The 15107-nt window shown below is 40.7% G+C and overlaps 1 protein-coding gene across 5 annotated transcripts in view; it reads left to right on the forward strand.

Moving 5' to 3' along the window:
* peak1 (pseudopodium-enriched atypical kinase 1) overlaps positions 1 to 13348 on the forward strand; it is a 111812-nt gene extending 98464 nt beyond the window's left edge. For all 5 annotated transcript variants that reach the window (XM_038705176.1, XM_038705179.1, XM_038705177.1 and 2 more), the window contains 2 exons: positions 4372 to 5192; positions 8948 to 13348. In XM_038705176.1, coding sequence (XP_038561104.1) covers positions 4372 to 5192; positions 8948 to 10333 — 2207 coding nt within the window. In that variant the 3' untranslated portion in view covers positions 10334 to 13348. The remainder of the gene's footprint in view (positions 1 to 4371; positions 5193 to 8947) is intronic.
* Positions 13349 to 15107: the final 1759 nt, after the last annotated feature.

Here is a 15107-nt window from a genome sequence, read left to right on the forward strand (position 1 = left end):
TATTATAAATAAAAGCTTTAAAAGCTTCATAAAAGCTGTTATCCTTATATTAGAAACTGAGACTAATTATTATATTGTCTTAGTTCTCTAAATATTCCTAATTGCCTGGTCTGGCACTGCAGTGTTTTAAGTCCAGTTTGTTAAATGGCATAAAGGTCTGGCATCCTCACAGCCTGAATTATTCACTTGGAGCCTTTTGTCTTGTTTTTTTTAAAGAATGGTGTAGAAATCATCCAAAGGCACAAGCATGTCTATAAATCCTTTGCATGTGCATCTACTCTAAAAAGACTAGATTTACCTGGCCACTGCTGTCTCATTCTACATTTTTCTTTTATTCTACATGGACATGACTACATTTTTTTTAAAGCAAAAAATCCTAAATGAAAGAGAGACAAAACTTTATTCCTTCAGATATAGCCTTAGAAACAAAAGACAATATATCAATATTAAATGACAAATACCCCCTCTCTGCTTTACTGTATAATACTTCTGTAGACTGTAACATTACATTCCTCTAATACCAACAGTTCCTCTGTTACAGTCCCCATTTTGGAGCATGTTTGTCACTACTCTCTGTGGATATTTCATCATTAGACTTCGTCAGCAGCTCAGTATTACAGGTTTGCTGGTGGTGGAACGACAACGCACATTGAGGCCAGGCTTTTGCAGCAACAAGAGGAGATAGAGAGAGGTAGGCACAGCTGTCAAACATAGCTGGGCACTTAAAATATGAAGCTTTCTCTGTGTGGGAAAGGATTTCGCTGTGATCTAGTGGTGTGTGAGAGAAACGGATACACAAAGTGGTAGGGTGGAGAGTGTGGGTTTGTGGAGCAGACGCACACCACTGTGTGTTCACACTTTTGCTTGGATGAGTGTGTGAGTTTTAAAAGGTGTGTGCGGGTCTTACTTTCTTGTTTAAGGATTCATCAGAGACAGTGTTTGTTTTTGTTTGTGTGTCATTGTTGCTCTAATAAGGCTTTTTTTTAAACAAGGGTATGTTCAGTCACCGTGTGTATTTGTGAAGCCGAGAATACACACAGGTTCTGTAGATAGATACATTGTGAATGTGTTAAAAGCTCCCTGGATGACAAATGATGAGCTGCCTGCAGCTTAATTTTACTCTTATGTGTGCTGCTAATGAGAAACAAGGCAGAAGTGTGTGTTTCTGTGTTTGTCTGCCTTCAAGCATTGTACAGTACGTCATTTTTGTTTGGGAGGGTGTGTGTGGCCTTCAAGATTAATATACAGCCGCTGTGAGCGAGATGTCTGTTTGAAGGAAGTTTCCACTTCTGTCTTGTCGATTTCACTCGCCAGAATTTCAGAAATAAAACTGATATGCCTCCTCTCTCTCTCTCTCTCTCTCTCTCCCTCTGTTCACACATTTTGGTGGAGAGTCACATTTACTTATGAAACACAAGTGTCTCTCTCATTGGCTAAATAGTATACACACACTTGTGTTTTAATCGGCGCATCAGGCAGTGGGAGGCAGAGCACTCGCTGCCTCACTCAGTGAGTCTCCAGTACTGTTGGGAGCGTTGAGCCTGCCTGTTGGCACCAGCAGGTCTGTACAGACTGTCAGGGATGGAAGCAGAGAAAAGGGTTTCACTCTGCCTCCCTGCGCAGCTGCTGTACCACGTTTACCTAAAAACTTTGCGGAATTGAGGTAGGCTTGTTTTTCCTCCTTATCTTAGTATTCGTCTCTTTCATCACCTGTCAAACGTTTCTCTTTCCGTTACTTTCCTCATTTTTACCACCACACTGCTCTCGCTTCATTCCTCCCCTCTGCTCCTTTTTTATTCTACCCACCCTCCTCCATTTCCTCCTCTTGTAATGGTGTCAGAGTTAGTTTTATTGCAGCACGATGGCTATACAGTAATCATTTTGCTGCGGCAACAAGTTCCTTCATCTTCTTGCGAACAGATGTTGGAGAATACTGGTCACTAATACTGTGAATGGAATGCCTTACTATTGCATTTTCAATAGCGTTTTATGTATATTATATAAATTAAGGTTCAAAACAAAACATTTAAATTTAAATATGAAAATTGTGTCATCATCTCCAGTCTCTGAGGAGATGAATAAGCAGTCAATTATTTTCTACCATTTTTGTTTCAATTTCTATTCTAAATCTATTAAAATAGAAAGGAAATCATTAATCCAACCCTGCTAGCAAAATAGATGTTTCATACACAGGAGGTTCTGTGTTTGGAGAGGAGAAGAATGCCATTAGCTTTTGTATACTGAACAAATTTTGGAGGGACTGGGACTCTCCACTATTTTATCTCCTGGAGATGGACACAAGACAAAAGATGTTTAGCTTAACAGCTGTGAGTTCTAAAATATAAGAAAGGGACTTTGTACTTACTGTAATCACTTTCAATTTACTGTCTTTTTTCAATTACCACTTTTCCAAAACTTTTTTAGGGGTCTTACTTTTACCTTTTTTGCATCTGTCACAGTGTTACTAGGCACAGATAATATTTTAGTTACATTTCTATTCCTGATCCTATTCCTTCCCAGCACCTTTGTAATTATGTTAAAAGACCATTTAATTAGACTGTTATTTTGTATAAAAGTACTCCACGAATACATTTCAAGATGTCAACTTACTACTTTTCACTGTATTTTGATCTGGACTAAATGATCAACAGATCAATCGGAAAAAAAAATCGATGTTGTAAACGATAATCAGTTGCAACCCTAATTTCATTATGCAGTTTGTTTTAAGGTGATATGTTCATGTAAGCCATGTGGGGGGTTTTCATCCCTTAATGCAAGTTGTTTTATCACCACATTTATTTTTGTGTATATAATTATAAAAAGTATTCTTTATTTGGAAATGTCTGTCACAGACTGAGTTAGTGTTATGTAAGTCACAGCCACATTGCTGCAATAGAAGATCCCTACGACATGACGAGGGAGACGGTTGTTTTCTTCTTGGATGGATTACTGCAGATTGGTGAAGGAACACATTTAATACACCCGTTCCAGCAAGGATTACTAAGACTCATTTACTTCATCCTGACTGCTCTTTCTTTAAGGCTTTTCCTGCTTTCTTAAGATGATGGTAGCGTGACACACGTGAGGAGTTACTCACACCGTTTAACAAGAATTTCAAGTCAGTAGAAGTTGTACTGGGAAGAGAGAAACACTATGCTCTAGCAGATTCCTTTACCGTGAGGATAGGGGAAAGTCATTTGGCAAAAGAAGTGCCTTTGAAAGACATCATCTTAAACTCAGCAGCCTCTCATCGTGATCTACCAGGAAATTGGGAGGTTCCCCGGTGAGCTGAAAACTGTGCTATAGGGTTGTCTGTGACCTTGTCCACCCACTTAGTTAAAACTACCAGGCTTTTTCCTTCCAATCATGCAAGCCGCATGACTCCTTTGTTATTTTCATCTTATCAGACATGTGTCTCTAACCCTTCTGCCTCCGTGGTCCTCAAACCAGAGAACATCGAGGGAGTCCAGTCAACCTCCTCAACCCCCCAATTCCCTCCTGCCACCATCCCAGAAAAATAAGGTCACTTCAAGCCACAGATAAATGCGCTCTCCATGCTGCCTCTTTAAGCCTCACTGCAGAACAGAACTGCAGATTGAGTTGGGCAGTTGGATGGTTGGAGGGACCACTTGCGCCCAGCTGTCCTTCTCTCTGGATTGAATTCTCCTCAGGGCCACCAGTTCCCTCACGTGCTGCAGCACACAACCTCGTGTCAGCCTCTCGTCTCCATGAGAAGCAGCAAGCCATTGGGTGGCTAGAAACTCCATGTGAGACATACAAAAGGCACTGGGGAAGCTGGTGGTACAAGAGTTTGGAATGATTTGTGTCTCAGGTGTAATTTTTTTTATCTTTTTCAGCTGTTAGGATTTACCTAAAACTGTTGTTTTATCTTTACATCTTTTAAGTCCTGAAACATTTGCTTAATATATATATATGTGTGTGTGTGTGTGTATATATATGTATATGTGTGTGTGTGTGTGTATATATATGTGTATGTGTGTGTGTGTGTGTATATATATGTGTGTGTGTGTGTGTGTGTGTGTGTATATATGTGTGGAAAGTACAAGCACCTCAAATTGCACGTATGTACAATGCTGGAAATGTACTTTATCAATTTCTGCCAATGCAAACTGCCTGGGTTGGCAATCATAAATGCAGTTGTGTGCAATGTAATGACATCAAATAATCATGTAATTTTACTTTTTGTGTAATGAAGTCCACATTTGTTTTAGCTGTCTTTCCTGCTATTTGAAACTGCCATGTGTACCGCATTTTGCTCCCTATCCTGTTTTTTATGGTTCGTTGCTGTAAGCACTTTTAATTTCATTGGTTGTTATTCATGCAAAACATGTTATCTTTCTTTTCCTCCAGGTCAATCCAGAGCCAACATGATCCCACTAAAACAGCCACGGAACATGAAAGCATCCAACGACACCTTGGCCTCCATCGACCTGGACAGCTTTGCTGACCAGCCCGCCCATAAGGCCACACCACCACCACTACCTAAGAAGGCTGTACCACGCTCCAGTACTGAACCCAGCCTGGGAGGCAAAGAGCCAGCTCAAGGAGCCCTGAGACCTCGGGCTGAGGCTAAACCTGGGGGTACCAACCTGAGTGTGGCCAACCCTCTCTACGACTTGGACTCCACCTGGGAGACAGCTAGTCAGAGCTCCTCTCTCAGCTCCGAGCCTCATCGAGCTCATGACCACGAGAGCGGTGACTCCCTGGAGAGGCCATCAGCTGCCACGGCTACCAACAAGGGTCGCCCGACGAACAGCATGTCCTCCCTGGTTCCTCAACCTGCATCTGCTGCACCTAGTGCCACTGCCGGCAGAGAGAGGAGGGCGTACCCGAGTACAGAGTCTTTGGCTGGAAAGGGTCGGACAACAGGTCGAGGTGCTGCGGCAGGAGGAGGAGGCTCCAAGCCCCAGAGACCTGCTCTTTACAGGGGGTTAGACAGCTGGGATGAGGTGGTGGGAAGAATCCGGGGGCTCCACACAGACACACTGCGGAAGCTGGCAGCAAAGTGCGAGGACCGTTTCATGGCTGGTCAGAAGGATCACTTGAGATTTGGCACTGACAGCTGGTCCCACTTCAGGCTGACCACTGGGAAGCCCTGCTGTGAGGCAGGGGATGCTGTGTACTACACTGCCTCCTACTCCAAGGACCCTCTGGTCAACTACGCCATCAAGGTGAGATGTCTGAAAGTCCAAGATTAATTATATTCAGTCCCATGCTTACATTTCCTGCCACATTTAATCTGATAAACATAACATGATGCACGTTTTAATTTAAAGTTACTAGACAAGCAGTTTAACATGTTTACTTTTAATTTATTTCGTAGTCCAACCATTAATCAAGGAAATAAAAAGCTGAGGAATCCATAACGGGAGTAATTGTTATTTGCAGCCCTACTCTTCTGATTCCACGTGAAATCTCTAGATGTGACAGACTGTTGATTCTTTTTCTTGTAACATGTTCCAAATAACATAGTTAGTAATACTATATGCCATACATTGCATTGAATTACATGTAATTTAAAATGCTCAAACTTTGTATGACCATAAAACTTATAACTTGAGCTAGTTTGTCCCACTTTCCAGTCAGAGTATTTAAAGATTTCACACACAGATACAGCATTGGTGTGTGTGTGTGTGTGTGTGTGTGTTTGTATTTTAAATCCCTGCTTTGCATTCTTCCTGCTTTGAGATAGATTTTTAGACAAATTTGGAGTCTGGTGGCTGCTGTCCTTGCATTTGTATTATGTTTTTGTGTTGTTCTCCTACTCCCTTAGCCAAGGTGGACGAAGGTGTTTGTGCTGAAATATTGGCACTTAAACTTTGAGCCTTTAGGGCACGACCTTGTGCAATAAAACCTGTATGTGCATGCGTTTGCTGTTTTTTTTAATATATAATTGTGTGAGGGTAGTAGTTATGTCTGCTTGTGGTACTGTGTGTGTGTGTGTCTGTGTGTGTGTGACTGAAAGAGGGGAGAGAGAGGTGGGGGTCTGGGGCAGAGCTTGCCGGAAGATTTCTGAAGCTAAATACAAAGCAGATACAGATGAAGGTTGCCTTATTCACAGGATATGAAACTCTGCACTCCACAGCACTTCAAAGCTTTGCCCTCATATTAGCAGTGGGCTCAAGAGAAAGTCTTGTTTTTTAATGATGCTCATCCATAAATGAGGCAACCAGGAGCTGCAGAACACAAACAGGCCCAATTAAACTTTCCCCAAATCTCCATTTTAATGTGGCCCAGTTGTGCTCCTGCCTTCCTTAACCCGGTAAGTGTAGTTGAGCCTCCTGCAAATGAGATTTAACATGCTGTGAGATTTTTAATGCGGTGCTAATTATTAGTAGTCCACCTTTAGCATGTCTGTGTGAGTTTTTTGGCTCTCAGAGGAATTTAGCTAGCGAGTAGGTAAACTTTAAAGTATATCTGAAATGTCAGCATTAAGCAAATAAGAGGGAGCAATAAATTAAATTGATTGCCCGCCTGTTAACATGGAGCTTTGTGTTCAAACCAGCAATACTGCTTACAAGATATGGCATCTGACCAATGAAAACTCTACAAATACGAATATCCTCAAAGAATGGTCAGTAGGCAGCTGTAGTCTCAGAGCCAACAAGTCTAAACAAACATCCAGTGAACATGCACATTCCTAAATAGTTACGCAGAAAGGAATTAACTGGTACAGAGTTTTTTTTATCCCACATCACAATCTAATAAACTGTACATAAATTATGCCAAGGTTAAAGTCATCTTTAATAGAAGTAATAAAGTGAAATAATGGAGGTAGTTGCAGTAATAAAATAAAAGGAAGACACACAGATTTATTGCAGCCTTGTTCATGTAACTGAAAGACTGGATTCAATATTATTCCATATTGACCTTTAGTAGAATCCTAACTTGATGATATAATCATTTATATAACAGTGGAATGCTGGGAAAATAAATGTCATTTGTCATGTCAGTTGCACAAAAGCTTGTGAATTAGTTTAGATAACTACACTGTCAGAATATAATTCATAGTATATCATGCTAGATAGAACTATAGATGGATATAAACTCTAGATTGAGGGTTAATTTACATTATCTGCATAATTTATTCAAATTATCAATCCAAGGGTTTTTAAGAAATTGACAATACACAAGTGTATTTTTAAAAGTAGACATTTCATTTCAAATTTCCATGCCCAAGTCCTGTTTGTTATAAGAGAAATACGGTAAGCTAACATTTTGTGATATATCCAATAAACAACAATTCAGCCTGAAAGTTCTAGGACCTAAGATCTTACATTACAGTGTACTTTGTGCTGACATTGTGCAGGAATCCATTACTTTATTTTGCACAATTTAATTTTCTTACCAGGTTTGTATTAGACAATATTCAATTTGATATTTAAAGAGGTCGTATTCTGCTTTTTCCCTCTCCTTTATTGAGTTATACCTATTTTGTGCATGTAATAGGTTTGCAAAGTGAAAATGTGCAACGTATGTGCAACTCCCAATAAAGATCATTTAGATCATGTAATCAATAAATTAATTTTTTTAGTCGTCACAGATTCTTTCTCAGAATCTAAACATCAGTTTCACTCATGTTATTGACGTGTTTGCTACTGTTAGTGGTGTCAGCAAATCTTACGGTAAAACAGACTCCCTGAAAGATAATTACTAATAAACTCATACCATTAATATGAAAAAATCTCAGAAATATGTTGTGACTTCTTTTGCTTTGATGGTATTTTAGTGAATGATGTGGCGTGTGCAGAGATCCTATCCTTGACTTGGCTTCTCTTCTCTGCACTGATCAAAGTGCTGTAGAGGCTGTCACTGTGTTTTAGGAGACAGAGACGCGTTGTCTGTGCTGTCTGTGACAGCCTGGAGTCTGCTATCTGCTTCTCTCTGCTCTAATATCATTAACACCATGAGCTGCAATTTTCTACAGAAACAGAGCGGGACAGAGTTTTCAAACAGAAAATATCTTTGAACTTAGAGTTCTGCTGTGCAGTCTCTGCTAAAATGGTGTATTTTGTTCCTGAGGTTGCTGTTGGTTTAAAAGTATCAGTCTCTAAATACCACAACAACATACAACAGTGGAAGGTGTATAGAAATTACAGTCAAGTGCTTAATGAAATGAACAAAAAAATGTAAATGTAACTAAATGTTGTTTCTAGAGCAGCTACAGTAAAGTTTACAACAGCAAAGCCACTATATAAACTAAAAATATCTCACTGGACACAAATCTAAAATGTCAATAAAATAAATCGTATTCCTGACATAAAAATACTGAGGGAATTTTAGAAAGAATGAAAACCCCGACATGTTTATGCTTGTTGAACAGGTGTATTGATAAAGAAGAGCACTCTCATGGCCGCCGACCCTGGTACGTTGCGCAGTCATGCCTGGCACCAGAAATTGTTTCTTTTTACTCGCAAAGGTTATATTGCGCTTACAGTAACGAGCATATTCAACTCGAGTAATCTTGGTTATCTTCACTCCACCTGGTTGACTTCACTGTACGACCTACTTTTGCGCCCTCAAGCTGCCCCTCAGTACTCTGAGAGCGAGAACTTATCTGTGGCTCTCAGTACCAAAACAGTACCAAAACTCAAAATAAAGTCCAGGGCCCATGTTAGTAGTAATAAAGGAACATGAGCCAGTGCAACAGTGTGGCTCATTAGCACATTTTTAATTAGTTTTTGGACAACAATGGCACGCTATGGCACAAACGAATACGATAGGCTTTGGATATACAGAGAGTACTTGTTAGTAGGATTTAATCATTGTAATTATGTGGGAATTGTTGATACTAAGAAAATGTGTTATTATTTATTATAAATAAGTTGTTAATTCCCAAATCGCTTCATCATGAGAGGTTCCCTAGCCCAAAAGCAAACCTTACATTGATGTTAACATTTTACTTTCTTATTTTTACTTTCTCCAGATCTGTCGGAGCAAAGTAAAGGAGACACAGCAGCAGTTTTTCCACAGCCTTGCAGTGAGGCAGAGTCTGGCCGTGCACTTCAACATCCAGCAAGACTGTGGACACTTCCTGGCTGATGTCCCCAACCGGCTGCTGCCCTGGGAGGAGGAAGAAGATGCAGAGGAGGAGGAGGAAGAGGATGCGGAGGAAGATGGTAACGGGCTGAAGGAGAAAGAAAAAGAGATTAAGACCGAAGCCAAGATGATGGACTCCAAAGCTGCAAATTTTAAATTAGATGAAACCCCAACAGCAGGTCACATGAACACTGCTGGCCGCTTGAAGAGCAGAGTGGTGGTCATCACACGTGAGGTGCCCTTCCAGACGGTGGCTGACTTTGTCCGGGAAGGCGTGGCACGACACACTCATAATCCGGAGCTGTATGAGCGTCAGGTCTGTCTCCTGCTGCTGCAGCTGTGCTCCGGCCTGGAGCACATGAAACCTTATCATGTGACCCACTGTGACTTGCGGCTGGAAAACCTGCTGCTGGTCCACTGCCTGCCCGGCAACCCCTGGAACCTGGAAGTTGTTGAGCCCAACAACAACAGCAGCAGCAGCAGCGGCTCTGGTGCAACCTCTGCCAGTGCTGCTGCCTCCGCTGCCAATGCCACCTGCCCCGCCCGCCTCATTATCAGTAACTTCTCCCAAGCAAAACAAAAGAGCAGTCTCATGGCCGCTGACCCTGGTACGCTGCGCGACCAGTCACGCCTGGCACCCGAAATTGTTACAGCGACTCAGTACCGCAAGTGTGATGAGTTCCAGACTGGAATTCTCATCTATGAGATGCTGCACCGGCCCAACCCCTTTGAAGAGACGCCAGAGCTGAAGGAGCGGGAGTACACCTGGGCGGACCTTCCACCACTGCCTGTCAGATCTCTCTATTCACAGGGTCTGCAGCAGCTGGCCAGGTTACTGCTCACCGTCAACCCCTCAGAAAGGATCCGCATGTCTGAGGCCCGGGCCTGCCTGCAGTGCCTGCTGTGGGGCCCTCGGGAGGACTTGTTCCAGGCGCTGGGCTGTAGCAGCACAGGCCCCATGTCAGGGGCCACTTCCAGCCAGCGTGAGGCCACCCTCCAGAACTGGCTGGACCTGAAGCGGACACTGATGATGATCAAGTTCGCGGAGCGCTCGTTGGACGCGGCTTGTGGTGTGAGCCTTGAGGACTGGTTGTGCTGCCAGTATCTGGCGTTTGCCACCACAGACACCCTGAGCCGGGTGGTCCTCATCTTGAAGCAGCCGCAGCCACATCCTCAGTCCCAGAACCAGAGCCAGCCAGCGCACGCGGCACAGAACCAAACTCAAACACATCTAGCACACAACCTCCACCTGACTCAGTCACAGCCACTCTGAGTTCCCCTACCTAGCTGTTACTATGGCAACAGATCCTACTCGCCTCTGCTGACACTAATGTGTGATGTGAGCTAATAGTCAGCTTTGTTGTTGCAGTAGCCACAGTGCTCACCAAAAACTAACCAGCTGGTTGTGCAATGTCTGTTTTCTCACAAATCAATCCATAGAGTGAGAGGCTGTGTCCACATCCAACAGGGTTATTCTTAGCACTCATTAATAACAGCAGGATGGTTCTCATATCCAGTCCAAGAAAAACTGTGAAGCATTACAGCAAGTTGAAGTAATTTTTGCTCATGGCAGTGACTTGCCAGACATCTTGTGTTAAGTCCAGTTCATCTGTGTCTTTAACTGGCCACATCTCACATGTGCAGTAACACTCCACCCAAATTACTCCGTATGTGAGGGATCTCTAGATTTGTAAGGTTCATACATTTAACATATAGTTTGCATGGCAGCTGTCTCCAGGATTTGTTTGAGGCACTGTCAAATGGAATAAATTTGAGATTTTATAGTGTTACACAAGAAAACTTCAAAAAGCATCAGAAATGGAAAATTATCTCACAATTATTTAATCCATTATTTGTGCAGATTCAGAAATCTGGAAAGCCTAAAAAGAGAAATGAAGGGAGGCCATTTAAAATGAAGGGAATCAGGGGGAGGGTTCAAATGAAGCTCCGAACCATTGATATTTATCCTCTTCAAAGTACAATCTAATCACAGTGAGATTTTTTTTTTTTTTAAATCTAGACTGATGCAGAAGTGAAATATGTTTTACCACTGAAGCCAAAGATCTGCCACACATTGTTCATTTAGACAGTTTAGAGAAGCATTTATAGGTTTTTACCAGATATGTTTATTTCAGTTAATAACAAAATGCAGTCAGACATGATTACTGTAACCAATGTATTATTGGTTTATCCCAATGTTTGCACCGCTGAGACTCAAAGAGATTCAAATGTCACTATTCATAGTTTAAAAATTCATAAGCCAGTCTGGAGTTCAGCAAAGGTTACACCCTTAAATGCTGTTTTTTCATACCATACACCTCTGCACAGGGATTTGAACGAGGTAGGCTATGAACACAGCTTATTTTGGCTTTGTTGTAGTTTTCAGAGCTTAGTTAACAGATTTTATACAATTTGAAGTTAAAATATGGGACACAACTGCCCTGGCTGTTGGTTTGGTTTGTTGTCGGAGTATGTGCAATTAATATCTTTGTTTGTTGTTTCCTTTGGAGGTAACAGCGTATGAAACTTTTTGTGATATTGTGCAGTCTTTTATTAATCCTCCCTTCCTTTAGTTTGTGGCACATAAACTGATTCATTTCAGCTCAATCCTGCAATTTAAGAAACCAAGTTAAGTTCCATGTAAAGAACTTGTTACAGTGGATGGGAGACAGATGTTTCAGGGACTGCAAAAAAGTTCTTTGTCTATTGTGTTGTTTTTGACAAGTTGTTTTCGAACGGTTCTGCTTTACGGATGACATTTGCACATTCAGTCTGAACGTCGGCGCTCCTCGATGGAGACTGAGGACATGATGATGCAGGGAGAGACTGAGAAAAGTTCCTGTGAATTCGAGGAACTGGATTTGAATTGTGTCGCAGCGTGTGGAATGTAAAAGGTTTGCCTGGACTGAAACATTTGGACTTGGTCTCATCCGCTTCAGAAACACACTCAACTGAACTGAACCACTTAGTTTCACACAAACTCTGTGTGTAATAATCAACCACAGCCTTGAAGAGAAACTATCTACTCAACCACTGAGACTTGCTTCCATTCCTCCTGCCTTGTTTTCCCGTCCTCTTTGTTGTTATCCGGCCAATAGGACGGCAGATCCCGCATTGACCTCACTGCTAGATTTATTCTGCTTTAATTAAATGAGCTCTGTGATATTGATCAGTACCTTCCAGGCTGGAGTCAGTGGAAGTAATGCACGTACACAAGCCTCAGCTTCCCCATGAAAACAATGGGAAACGCTTAACATTTTCAGTTTAATGCACATGGATTATGTTGATCAAACACCCTGGAAAGCATCTTTAACTCAGATCTTAACTGGACTCTATATGTACTTTTGTGCAGAATGTTCCCTTTGATATCACACTGACATTACGCAAAGGCTTTGCATCCAGAAGTTTACTTGGTTTATTTACTCTGGTTAAGTTTGTGTTTTCAATTCCAAAAACTGCAGCAGTTCAGCTTGTTGTTGGGTGAGTAAATGTACTTTTGGGATCAGGATCCTGTGATCGTTTTACTGCAGATGTACAGTAGAATACTTAATGGTCCATGGAGTGAAAATGAGACAAAGCAGGTGTGAGTTTGTTTCTGCATTAAAGGGTTTGTGTACTAAGGAATGTGTGTGGGCAGCACTGGTGGCTGTCCTTGTGTCTAGAGATTTAAGCCTTTATATAGTATATATAGTATAAATATATAACCTTTATCTATTTTAATCCACACACTATTTTGTTGAGTACCGAGCACATCCATTTCTGTCTGTAGAGAGACTAAATACCATTTATTCATTCTTAAAGCTTTACTTGATTTTCTTCAACCTCGCTTGTTTTGGGAGAAGGAAAAGTGAGTAGTTATCACTGTCCTAAACAAAGGATAACTGAAAAAGATCTTATTCTTCAAGTCACATAATGAGAAGCATTAATAAACAATGTACAGTATTCGTACCCCTCTTGTAAAGTTACCCGAGAGATGAACCACTTTTGAAAAGAGGCTGAAGGATGACTTTTGAACGCACCATTAAAACCCAACATTGATCAACTGTATGGCCTACAGCGAATATTATTAATTTTCTCTCTCTCTCTCTCTCTCTCTCTTTCTCTCTCTCCATCTCTTTCCCCTGTTGTTTTCTCTCTGCATTGTTAATTGCCACTGAAGAGAAAAACAGAAGCTTCTAAGGCTTTCTATTAATATGTGTACAGTATGTCTCCTGGCCTGCCGCCATTTATTGTTGATCAAGTTAACCAATAGTAACAGAACAATAATAAATATATGTTTTTATATATACACTTTGTGCCACTGTGTTATTGCTGTTCATCCTACCCTTCAGCAGAGAATAGCTAGAATTTACAGTAACTGGACAAGTTTGCATTCAGACTGATTATATGGCATTTTTAAGTCATTTTTAAAACTGCTGAAGTATTTTATTATGTACTTGAGGATTAAGAGTAGTTTGTGCGGTGAAACCCTTTTGTTTCTAGTCCTTTTGGACCTGGGCTGATGCTATCACTGATTTCAGCAAAATAAGAACCATCCTCGAGGCTTGGGCTGATAATGAGCCTTTTAAATTATTTACGGTGACCGTACTAAAACTGGAAACATTCATCTTCTCAGTTTTATTTGAAACATCAGCCAAATCCCTGTGAATTTTTTCATCTCCAGAGAAACCTGCACTCTGAGTGTTTGAATTGGATCTCTTTTTTTTTTCTATGTAAATTTCAAGAACCTCTGATTCTTTGCTGGCATTATCTCAGAGGAGACCATGTATCTTACATCCCACACTGCTCTCAGAGTGAAGAGAATTATTTAGTTATTAATGTTAAAGTCTAATGTTTCTGGGAACATGGATCAGTGAAAGTTTTTCAGAATATAGGATTTGAATATTTAGGATTTAAAGATATAACTGATACTGATTAAGTTATAGTGCCCAACATTAACTCCAAAGTACATCATTTCTTCCCAGCTCACTATTGATCAGGGAAATTTTGGGGACTAGTATAAACAAAAATTAGGGTGTGTGCCTTTTCTAAATGATCATTTTGAAGATAAATTTGATTAAAAATCAGAGTAAGAGTAAATGACTTAAATGCTCTTTCACCTCTTATTAAAACACATTTCTTGTTCAGTGGATAAAAATGACAGTTTGGGCCAACTGAAACACTATGAATTTCACAACATTTGTAGTAGTCATACACAGACTCCGCAAAGGAGGTGTTTTGTACCTTGCTACGTTGGAACATGGAGTATTGCTGTGTCAACATCACTGCAGTAGCTCCGCCACCAGATGGAGACATTCAAGAGGTAAAGAAAACCAGAATTCACCCTTCTCCTGCTGTTAAGTCTCTTATAAACTGACTATTACAGGGATTTGACTTTCAGTGTTCAGTGTGGCTGAAAGCCATGAAAACATCCTGTATGAATTTAGTAGGACAAATGTGAAAGTGAAAATGTTCACAAGCATTACTCTAAACTGTCATTTAGCTTGAACTATAACAAGCTAAACCTGTCTAGACTGAGATTATACTCTTATCTAACATAACATGGTTTACTCACATGTCTCACTCATCTTTGCAACTGACAATGAGGAAAGAGGAAATTCTGTCCATCTACTCCAGTATTATACAATAAATAAAATTGCATTTGGATTATTAGGATGCTCTATTATTTTATTCACACAGTAATTCCTTCCAGATTTAGTGTTTCATGTTGCATGTGACACAAAATGATCAAGTAGAGTTTTCGTTCACAGGAAAGAGGTTTGTATCAGACTGCCCATGCAGTGGTGAAAGAACTATTCAGATCCTTGACATAAGTAAACGTACCAAAACCACAGTGAAAAGTATTATAAACAAAGTTAACTTAAAAAGGTCAATTCTGCAGGAAAAGTCTGTGTTTTACTACTATTATTATTATTATTATTATAGAGGATGTTTTTGGATAAATATTACTGATGCATTAATGTGTATGTTGTATTTTACTGCTGTATGGTTGTGCTAATTAGCTGCTTTATACACTGTTGGGTAGATTAATGTACAGGAACGCATCG

The sequence above is a fragment of the Micropterus salmoides genome, unplaced genomic scaffold (genome assembly GCF_014851395.1).
Source record: "Micropterus salmoides isolate LMB-PRFRI ecotype aquatic unplaced genomic scaffold, ASM1485139v1 Ms_hic_scaffold_8, whole genome shotgun sequence".
Classification (NCBI taxonomy): Eukaryota; Metazoa; Chordata; class Actinopteri; order Centrarchiformes; family Centrarchidae; genus Micropterus; species Micropterus salmoides.